At 43.2% G+C, this 9,931-nt stretch overlaps 1 protein-coding gene across 2 annotated transcripts; it reads left to right on the top strand.

Annotated features, from left to right (window-relative positions):
• Positions 1-7,743, top strand: Atp5mg (ATP synthase membrane subunit g). Of its 2 annotated transcripts, none has more exons than XM_021637901.2 (3): positions 1-160; positions 5,949-6,109; positions 7,540-7,743. In XM_021637901.2, exons 1-3 carry the CDS (start codon positions 109-111, stop codon positions 7,636-7,638), a joined length of 312 nt encoding a protein of 103 aa, XP_021493576.1. In that variant the 5' UTR covers positions 1-108; the 3' UTR covers positions 7,639-7,743. The 2 variants fall into 2 exon arrangements, with proteins under 2 accessions (XP_021493576.1, XP_060228862.1); XM_060372879.1 differs by lacking the exon at positions 1-160 and adding an exon at positions 5,217-5,353.
• Positions 7,744-9,931: the final 2,188 nt, after the last annotated feature.

The raw sequence follows: 9,931 nt of genomic DNA, 5'->3' as shown, positions 1-9,931 counted from the left end.
GAGTGGGGCAGCCTGACCTTGGAAGTTAGCGCAGGGGTCCTGCCGCGGGTCCTTCCGGGGGTGACTTTCAGCCGGCGGTTCGGGGAGACGAACTTGCCACCTTAGACCATGGCCAAGTTAGTTCGTAACTTCGTGGAGAAGGCTCCAGTGCTGTTGAACGGTGAGCGCGGCCCGAAGGAGGCTCACGAGGGGAAGGATTGTGCTGCGGCACCAAGGGGGCCCGCGGGCGTCGGGAGAACGGCCAGCAGGCAGCTGTGAGACCGCCGGACAGGCTCGCCTGGCCTGTCCCGGGCTTCTTAGGGCGCGCAAGCTGCCGGGTATTAACCGCGGCCCGGAAGAGGGTCGTGTGAAGCAGCCCGGCCTCACTGCGCCGCGAAGGCCAGGACGCCCCTTACCGTGCCGGGACTGCTGGGAAGGGGAGGGCGGACACGGGGAAGGTGGCACATTAGGCCTCGTAGGTGCTCTGGGTCTCAGAGGAATGTTTGAAGTCACCAGAAATTTAAGACTGGTGAGAGCTCTGCAAGTTTTGTTTTTGCGCCGGGTGCAGTGGTGCACGCCTGTAATCCCAGCATTCGGAGAGGCTGGGGGATTTTTGTGAATTCGAGACTAGCCTTGTCTACAGAGCGAGTCCAGGACAGCCAGGGCTACACAGAAAAACCCTGTCTCGAAGGAAAAAAAAAAAAGAAAAGAAGTTGTGTTTGCTTACTGTCCTGGTCAGATCCTAGAGAGTTCTGCGTCCGATGAAGGGAAGTTGGAACGTGAGGATGAATATCCTTGCCCCCGCCAGCACAAAAAACGATTCCTGTCATGGGTCGTCGTTATCACGATGGCTTAACATTCATGGTCTTGTTTTGTTTGAAAAGTCTGGCAGACCGATCTATCTCAGGTGAACACTGAATAGTCAGTCACAGGCCTGAGTAGTATATTCTGTCGGTATAGTTCTTTTCTGCGTAGCAAATTTCTGAAGCGGGGAGGTAAATTTTACAGTTCTTTCTTTCTTTGTATTGTAGTAAATGATTAAAGGTCAGATTTCTAGATAGCTAAATTTCTAAATGTTCATATTTGGTTATAAAATATGAATAGAGAGTGGAATTTTAAAAGCATGTAATGCTTCTTGAGCCTGTTTTGCTGTGTTTGGATACTTAGTAATTTGTTTTCTCCCCAAACAATAATGAGCTATTAAAAACCTTAAAGTGCCAGACTGTAAGTACTGAATTCCCTTTGACAGAACTCGAGGCTGCCAGTTAGCCGGTTTCCACATTTTTCCAAAGAATTTCTCATTTTCAGCTTTCACTCTACTAAGATCTTCAGGCTATCTGCAGCAAAGTGCTACAATTTTTACATTAATACAACCAGAAGCCTTTGACGTTTGGACTTTGGTGGCTTGGTTTAATAGTTCATATGTACTATTTTCCTAGCTGTATGACTTGTGCATCTTTTAGGTAGCTTGTATTCAGGAATTTAAAACTGGTTTTATTGGTAAAGTCCAAAAGGAAAGACATTGCCAAGGTAAACTTTGGTCGTGAAATACATAAACCTTTTCAAATCACTGTGTTGTTATTGTAAGGTAACTTGTTCTTTCAGTACTGAAAAAAGGAGGGCTCCAATAGAGCCTGAATGTTAAGTGTGTTTTCCTGCAGTATAGGCTGATGTTTTAAATGTGAATGTTAAAGTACTGATTGCTGACTAGATCTCTCCCCAGAAAGGTCCTAGTCTGTTTCTTCTCCCCTTAACTAAGCTGTACATTTTACTTGGGTTTCAACAGTTTTTCCATTAATATCTTTCAATTCTAGCTCCCAGTCTAGGATATTATCTTACAGTTAGTTGTCATGTCTCTCCAGTCCCCCCCCCCCTTATGTCTGATCTTTCATGATTGACCACTTTGAGATATCTGCCTAGGTACCCTGAAGACTGTTCCCCAAACTGGTTATCTTGGTGTTTTGTTTTGTTTTGTTTTGTTTTGTTTTGTTTTTGATGATTAGCCCAGAATTAGGGATTTTGAGAACAGTAATCACAGAGAGAGTCACCCTGATCACATATTAAGGGGTTCATGATATTCATACCGGTCTCCTGATCTAATAAGGTCTTCCACTTTAAAACTATTGTTTTGCTTTCTGCACCTTTTATTTTTGACAGTTTCATTTATATAGTGAATTTTAGTCATTTTCACACCCACACCATTGCCCCTCTCTCTTGGACCTCTTCTTAGAAAGCCCATCTCCTACCTTCATTCCCCAACCTGCCAAAAATTAATGTTATTTTATAGTGACTTAAATGGTGACCATTTATGTTTTTTTTTTATGTCTTATGTCTTTTTGTGTGTGTCTACATCCATTCTTGTTTGTTTGTTTGTTTCTTTGTTTGTTTTGTTGGTTTTTCGAGACAGGGTTTCTCTGTTTAGCCTTGGCTGTCCTGGACTTGCTTTGTAGACCAGGCTGGTCCTGAACTCACCGAGATCTGCCTGCTTCTGCCTACCTGAGTGCTGGGTGCTGGGATTGCAGGCTTGTGCCACCATTCGTGTTTTTTCCATTTATGTATTTATTTATTTAATCACTTTATAGCCTGGTCCTCCTGGCCCCTTCCCTTCTTTCCTCCCAGTCCCACCTACAAGTCTTCCCATTCCTCCTTCCCCACCCAGCCCCCCTTCTTCTCAGAAAAGGGGAGCCCCACCCCATGGGAACCAACCCACACTGGCACTCAAGTTAGCAGGACGAGGCCCATCCTCTCCCACTGAGGCCAGTCAAGGCAACCCAGCTAGGGGAAAGGGATCCACAGGCAGGCATCAGAGGCAGCCCCTGCTCGCGTTGTTAGAGCACTCCCATGATGACAAGCTGCACATCTACATATGTGAAGAGCATCCGAGTCCAGCACATGCATGCTCTTTGGTCTACAGCCATTCTTTACAAGCGAGTAACCAGAGCAGGAGGGTTGGTCCATCTTCTACATAAGTGGGAGTCTGTGAGAAAGGTCTGTCTCTTTTTTTTTCCCCCTTCTATTTTTTTAATCATACACTGCATTGATCCATTTAAATTTACTTCATGCTTCTCGTGTCTAATTCTATGTCATTCATTGCTGAGATTGTGCCAGCCTTGACTGTCTGTAGATCTTTTAAGTTGGCATTTCCCACTTTGACATGATGCCTTAGTTTTTGGTTTTGCATGATGAATTATCTTATTTTCTCTACTTAGCCTTAGACTTGGCCATTTCTCCAAGGAGTCCTGGTTCCTTTTATTAAACAATGGAATTCACAAATTACCATCTAGCAGGTTTGTTCTTTGCTGCTAGAGTTCATTTCAAAGTTCTCTTGGTGGATAGGTGTCTTAGTTTAGTTTCTGTGATAAAGTACCATGACCAAAAGCAACTTGTGGAGGAAACGGTTTATTTCCTCTCTACAGCTTGAAATCCACCATCCAGGGAAATCAGGGCAGGAACTTAGGAGTCAGGAACTGAAGCAAAGATTATGGAGGAAATTACCGGCTTGCTCCCAATGGCTTATCCAGCCTGCTTTTTTTTATAGCACCCAGGACCACTAGCCCCAGGGTGCTACCTGAGTAAACTGGGCCCTCTCTCATCAGTCACCAATCAAGGAAATACACCATAGGCCAAACTGGTAGTGTTTTCTCAGTTGAGGTTCCTTCTTACCAAATGACTCCAGCTTGTGTTAAATTGACACAGCTAGCCAGCACAGCAGGTATTGAGACACATACCTATATTTACATGTTAGTCTGTGTATATAAATACTTATTTCTAGGGCTGAAGGATGGCCCAGTAGTTGAGAGTCCTTGTTGCTCTTGAAGAGGACCTGGGTTCAGTTCCCAGCACTCATTTGGTGACTCACAACTACAATTTAGTTCCAGGGGATGTGGTACCCTCTTCTGACTTCTGTGAGGACTACGTACATATGGGACATAGGCATACATACAGGCAAAACACTCATACACAAAATAAAATAAATCTTTTATTTTAAAAAAAAAAAGCTGACTGGTGGTGTGGTGAATATCTCTAATCGCAGCACTCAGGATGTGGAGGCAGAGGTAGGTGGATCTCTGTGAATTTGAGGCCAACATGGTCTACACAGTGAGTTCCGGGACAGCCATGGCTACACAGAGAAACCCTGGACGGGGGTGGGGGGAATAATAAAAATAAATAAATAAATGATTGATTTTTGTGCCTCTCTATGTACATGTATGTAACTCTAATCCAGTAGCATCAGATTCCTGCCCCCTCACCATACATCTCTGTGTTTCCTCGGTTTATGAGTCTCTGTCTCTGTTGCATATGCTCTGCCACTGAGCTACATTCCCAGACCCTGTACTGATTTGGTCATTATTTCTCCTGATGAATTCATTGATATGAAATAGTGACTACATCAAGGAATTTCAGCTTAATAACAGATTGTAGGGAATTGTTTGTTTGTTTTTGTTTTTCAAGACAGAGTTTCTTTGTGTAGCTTTGGCTGTCCCACAACTCACTCCATAGACCAGGCTGGCCTTGAACTCAGATATCTGCCTGCCTCTGCCTTCCAAGTGCTGGGATTAAAGGTGTGTACCACCACCACACGTCATATGCTCTAGCTTTGATTGCTCTTACTAGTGCATGTAAGGTTTGTTTTGTTTTGTTTTGTTGTGGGGGGGGTCATAGTTTCTTTATGGTCTGCAGGGATCGCAAGGCTGAGCCAGGTGGCCAGGGTCATCAGTATAGGTAGTCAGCCTGGATGTTGGCAGCGATCTCCACCTCCCGCTTGTCACCATTGTTGAGTAGTTTCTCCCTGTTGTACAGCAATTCCTCGTGCGTCTCAGTGGAGAACTCAAAGCTGGGGCCCTCCACGATGGCACCCACAGGACAGGCCTGCCGGCAGCATCTGCAGTAGATGCACTTGGTCACGTCAGTGTCATAGCGTATAGTCCGGCAGCCGCCATCAGCTCTTGGCGCAGCCTCAATTGGTGATGGCCCGTGCAGGACAGACAGCCTCATGGAACTTGCAGGCCATGCAGCATTCCTCCCCAGATGGGTATCGACACAGTGCATGCTCCCCACGGAAGCATGGGAAAGGGTAGTTCTCTAAAGGGTAGTTGATGGTGGCAGGCTCCCAAAAGAGGTAGCTCAGGATCATGCCCAGTCCTCGAAAGAGTTCCATCCACAGCAGAGTCTAAACTGCACAGTCAGTCACAGACCTCCATGTTCATCTCAAGCTTTGATACATTTACTTACTTGTAGGTTGCAGGCACTGCACTGCTGTGGAGGCTTTGACCATTAAGATGTCCTGTGCTCATGGCCTGGGCCAAGGCCTGTGGCAACATGGATGAGTTCAGGCAATACCTCTTGAAGCACACTGGCTCCTTCCCTGACCCCTGTAAGTTATATTTCTGAGTGCAGTTTTTGAAAGGGGAGCAGCTGTGCTGGGGTGAGAAAGATTTAAGCCAGCACATATTGCTAAAGATACCAAAAATGGATACTAATTGGTATAATTCCATCTGGACTTGTGGCCAATATTGTGATGAGCCACAATCTATTGTTAAAAGAATGCTGTTCTACATAGTTTCTTCCCCTTCTTGACCCCTTCTCCTCAAGATCTGGTGTTTCTACAAAGGAAAATGAATAAACTGCTTTTGGTTTTGTTTCAAGTCTAGCTATGAGTAATGTACACTTAATTAGTTTTGTTGTTCAGAGGTGAATAACAGTACTAGCTTGGCCACTAGTGAGTCCTGGCATAATTGGCTGCGTAGAGCTTCCTGCCTGGCTGAGTGTCCCTGTGACACAGGTGTTCTGCATCTTTAAAAGCCTCTTGTCACCAGGGAGCAGCAGCTCTGACTTTTAACATCGGGTGCACATTCAGTCCAAGCAGCTAGTGGATGTGATACATGAATAAATATTTGTGTCCAGCCCACACATCTGCTTCTTTCTATCTCTAGTGAGTTCACCCTGGGTTTTTTTGTTTTGTTTTCCAGCTGCCGTGACTTACTCGAAGCCTCGCTTGGCCACATTTTGGGAGTATGCCAAGGTTGAGCTTGTTCCCCCTACCCCTGCTGAAATCCCTACAGCTATTCGGAGCTTGAAAAATATCATTCAAAGTGCTAAAACTGGTAGCTTCAAACAGCTTACAGTTAAGGTAACTATGTGCTAAATGAAAAAGTATGTTTGTGATTGAAAATGTCCTCCCTGAGGATTTTTCGGGTTCTTTTTGATTAATGTTATGTATTTTTCTAATAAGGCAAAATCCAACATAATGAGAGATAATCTCTTTTTTTGGCTGCCAAGACATTTTCTTTTCTCATTTTGTAATCTGGATAGAAGTAAGTCAGCTGGTCTATGTCTTGATCTAGTTGTGGTCTTAGAGCAAAAAGGTGAGGGTCTTGAGTAACTGGGAACTTGCTCTCCTTTCTAATGTCAACTAGTGTATTATAATCTGATGGCTGGGCTGGAGAGATGGCTCAGAGGTTAAGAGCACTGTCTGCTCTTCCAGAGGTCCTGAGTTCAATTCTCAGCAACCACATGGTGGCTCACAACCATCTATACTGAGATCTGGTGCCCTCTTCTGGTCTGCAGGGATACATGGAGACCGAGCACTCATACACATTAAATAAATAAATGGATCTTTAAAAAAATAATAATAATAATCTGATGGCTGCCTTTGCTGGCTTTGTTTTCTTTTTAGTCTTAGAATTATTATTAGGCAGAACAAAATCTGGGTTTTCAGATTGGAAGTAGCTTAAAGGAAGTTGCCTCTAAGTGCACCTGATCTCTGGCAACTACTAGGGCTAGAGCCTTGGCCTGGGGGAGGGTGACAGTTAGGAGACTTCAATAGCTTCTGGTCTTACTGAAGGAGGAAAGTGACCTCCAGAAATGCTTTTATTAATAGTAGTAAAAGGGTCCAGTTTGTTTATAGAAAGGTATTTTTTGAATTAGGGTGTTTAGATCCAAGTTTGTGTTTTCTTGAAGCCATGCTTTGTAGAGCCGTGTGTGTGTGTTTCTTTTTTTGGAGGGGGAGTTGGGGATAGGGGGATCGGGAACATAAAATGGATACTGAATACTTGGAAGGTATTTAACCAAATGATAGTTAATAAAAATGAAGTGAATGGGCTGTAAGAGGGAAGAAGTCCTTCATCTTTGGCAGACAGAAGTGTTTATTCAGAAACAAGCCTTCCTATGAATGCCCTGTCTGATGTGTGAGCCACTTCCAGGATGTGGGTCATTTTAGGGCCCATAAAGTGTCTCATAAACTAATAATGAAAGGGTTAAGTCAGTTCAGGTCTTTAAAGATCCCTTTGAAAGAGTTTATAAGCTCAGGCCCGTTTGCCTCACAAAATTGAAAGTTCAAGTCTCTCGGAGTTTGAATATTGAACATCAGCAATTCCTGGCTTGGCTAAAACTGTTCTGTAGTTTTAAATGGCATCCTTATATTCTCTGTCAATCCTGAGAGAGAAAAATTTCAAATATATGTTGGGGTTTTTTTTTTTTTTTGTTTGTTTGTTTGTTTGTTTGTTTGTTTTATTTGTTTTTTAGAGTACCTTAAAATCTGTGCCTTTTCTTTTTTTCCAGGAAGCTATGCTGAATGGTTTGGTGGCCACTGAGGTGTGGATGTGGTTTTATGTCGGAGAGATCATAGGCAAACGTGGCATCATTGGCTATGATGTTTGAAGACCAATCTTTAACATCTCATTTTATTTGAGAGTTATTATTTGAATGTTCTTGGACCATGTGTAATGAGACTGCTATCAGAATAAAATACTAGCTGTCGAATAACTGTGTCTTCTCTGTCAAACATAGCAGTCACAGTTTTTCCTGAAAGTAAGTTGAGTTGTCTTTGGCCTTGTTATGTTGATAAGGTTTAAATGTATGTCTGCATAATCTGAATTCTAGGCCAGCGTGAGTTCAGGACAGCCAGAGCTACACAGAGAAACAAACTAAAAAACAAAAAAAGTGAATTGTACTGGCTGGCCCATGTCTGTAAGCCTAGCGGTTGGAAGGTAGAGTTGTGAAGGCCACTACAAATTTGAAGCCAACTTGGTATACACAGTTCCAGACCACCCTGGAAAATGAGACTCTTTATGTCCAGGAGAGAGGGGGGGAGAGAGGAGAGAGAGAGACCAAAAGTTTAAGCAGATGTGGCAGAATTCACCCAGCAACAGAAAAAGACTAATGCAATATCACTTGGAAGACCAGCCTGAGCATAAGAAAATTTCTCAAAAAGAAATATGCAAAAAAAAAAAAAAAAGAAAGAAAATATGCAAGAGGTGCAGGAGTATAAGTCCAACTTGGGCTACATGAGACCTCATCTCAAAAACTGTTTTTGGATTTTGGATTTCAGCAACTTTGTAATAATGTTGGGGGTTCCTGTCAATTTGAATATTTGCCTCCTCGAGAAAGAAAAGGGTAGTGTTAGATGTGTGATTATTATAACATCTTTGAGAGTAGAGCAGGGTGAAAGAACCATGTAATTGGGATGGCCTGGTATGGTGACTTGAGCCTTCCATCCTAGCAATCAAGAGGCAGAGCCAGACAGGTCTCTGAGTTCAAGCCATTTTGAACTACATATTCAGTTCTAGGACAGCTAGAACTACATGGACTTTGGGGAGTTGGTCTGGTGCTTGTGTTTTGATGCTAATTACTGGCGCTCAAGATCTGGTTACTGCTGGGATACACCTATCCTGGTGTAAACATCAGGCTATCCTGCCTGAGACATTATTCCTCATTGGTTAATTAAAAAGGCCTCTACCTGGGCAGGGCAGAGGGAGGTAGGCATGGCTAAGGCTCCCGGGCTTTGGAGATAGGAGAATCACAAGAAACAGATGAGAAGAGAGGAGGATGCCATGAAGGATTAGGATGAAGAAGAAACCATGTAGGCCAGGAGGAAGGACTCCAAGGATGGTATGGATGGAGAAAACACCAAGATAAAAAATATAAGCAATTATTTCTAAGATTATAGATGGAAGGTAGCCTACATAGGAATGCTTAAGGTGGATGACATTGAACAGGGGCTGAGAGATGGTTGGGGAGGTTATTGAGATAGCTTAGGTGGAAATGTTTGCCCAGCCCTAAGTAAAAAAGGCAATTATAAAATCTTACAAGTGGGGGCTGGAGAGATGGCTCAGAGGTTAAGAGCACTGGCTGCTCTTCCAAGGGTCCTGAGTTCAATTCCCAGCAACCACATGGTGGCTCACAACCATCTGTAATGAGATCTGGTGTCCTCTGCTGGTATGCAGGCAGAACCCTGCATATGTAATAAATAAATAAAATAAATCTTTAAAAAAAAAAACTAACAAGTGACAGTATGTTAAATAATACCACCCTAATAATTATAGGGCTAATAATAAACAGTAATCTGGTTTTGTGACTTTGATAGCTTTGCAAGATCCTATAGATAACGGTGATGGCAGTGTCATCCAAGGGTCTGAGTGGTTTGTTACGGCCAGAAATAAACCGTGATTAGTATCAGTTTGTCTTGGGGAGTGGCTCATGATGTAAAAGGAGATACTAACCCAGCATTGCCTTTTTCTGCAGACCCTGCAAAGTATGGTCCACGGTACAGTATTGAGCTTTCAGAAGGGTTTAGCTTTTGTCCTTTTAACCCTACGTTTCCATCCTACAGTTGGAACATGGCTCCTATACCGTAATAAAGAAATGGCATAGCTTTTCTAGAAATGAGCAACAAGGTCTCCATGGTCACTGCTGTTCTTCAGAAATAATGAAGTCACAAGGGACACAGTGATCAAATTGAAGCCACCCTGTTTCCAGAAGTATTCCATCATTTAAATTGCTTAGCAAAGGACTGCAGAGATACCTCTATGGCAATTTAGGTGAATTGCTTTTCCATGTAGTTCATGACTAGTAAAATTAGCCACGAGAAAAACACGACAAAGGTATAAAATCAGCCAGTAACTATTGTAACTTGCAGAAACTTCATAATGGGTACTCCTTTTTAAAGCAACAG

Source organism: Meriones unguiculatus, chromosome 1 (genome assembly GCF_030254825.1).
Source record: "Meriones unguiculatus strain TT.TT164.6M chromosome 1, Bangor_MerUng_6.1, whole genome shotgun sequence".
In the NCBI taxonomy this organism is placed as follows: Eukaryota; Metazoa; Chordata; class Mammalia; order Rodentia; family Muridae; genus Meriones; species Meriones unguiculatus.
Note: the sequence above shows the minus strand (reverse complement) of the source record. Positions and strands in the feature narration are given on the sequence as shown.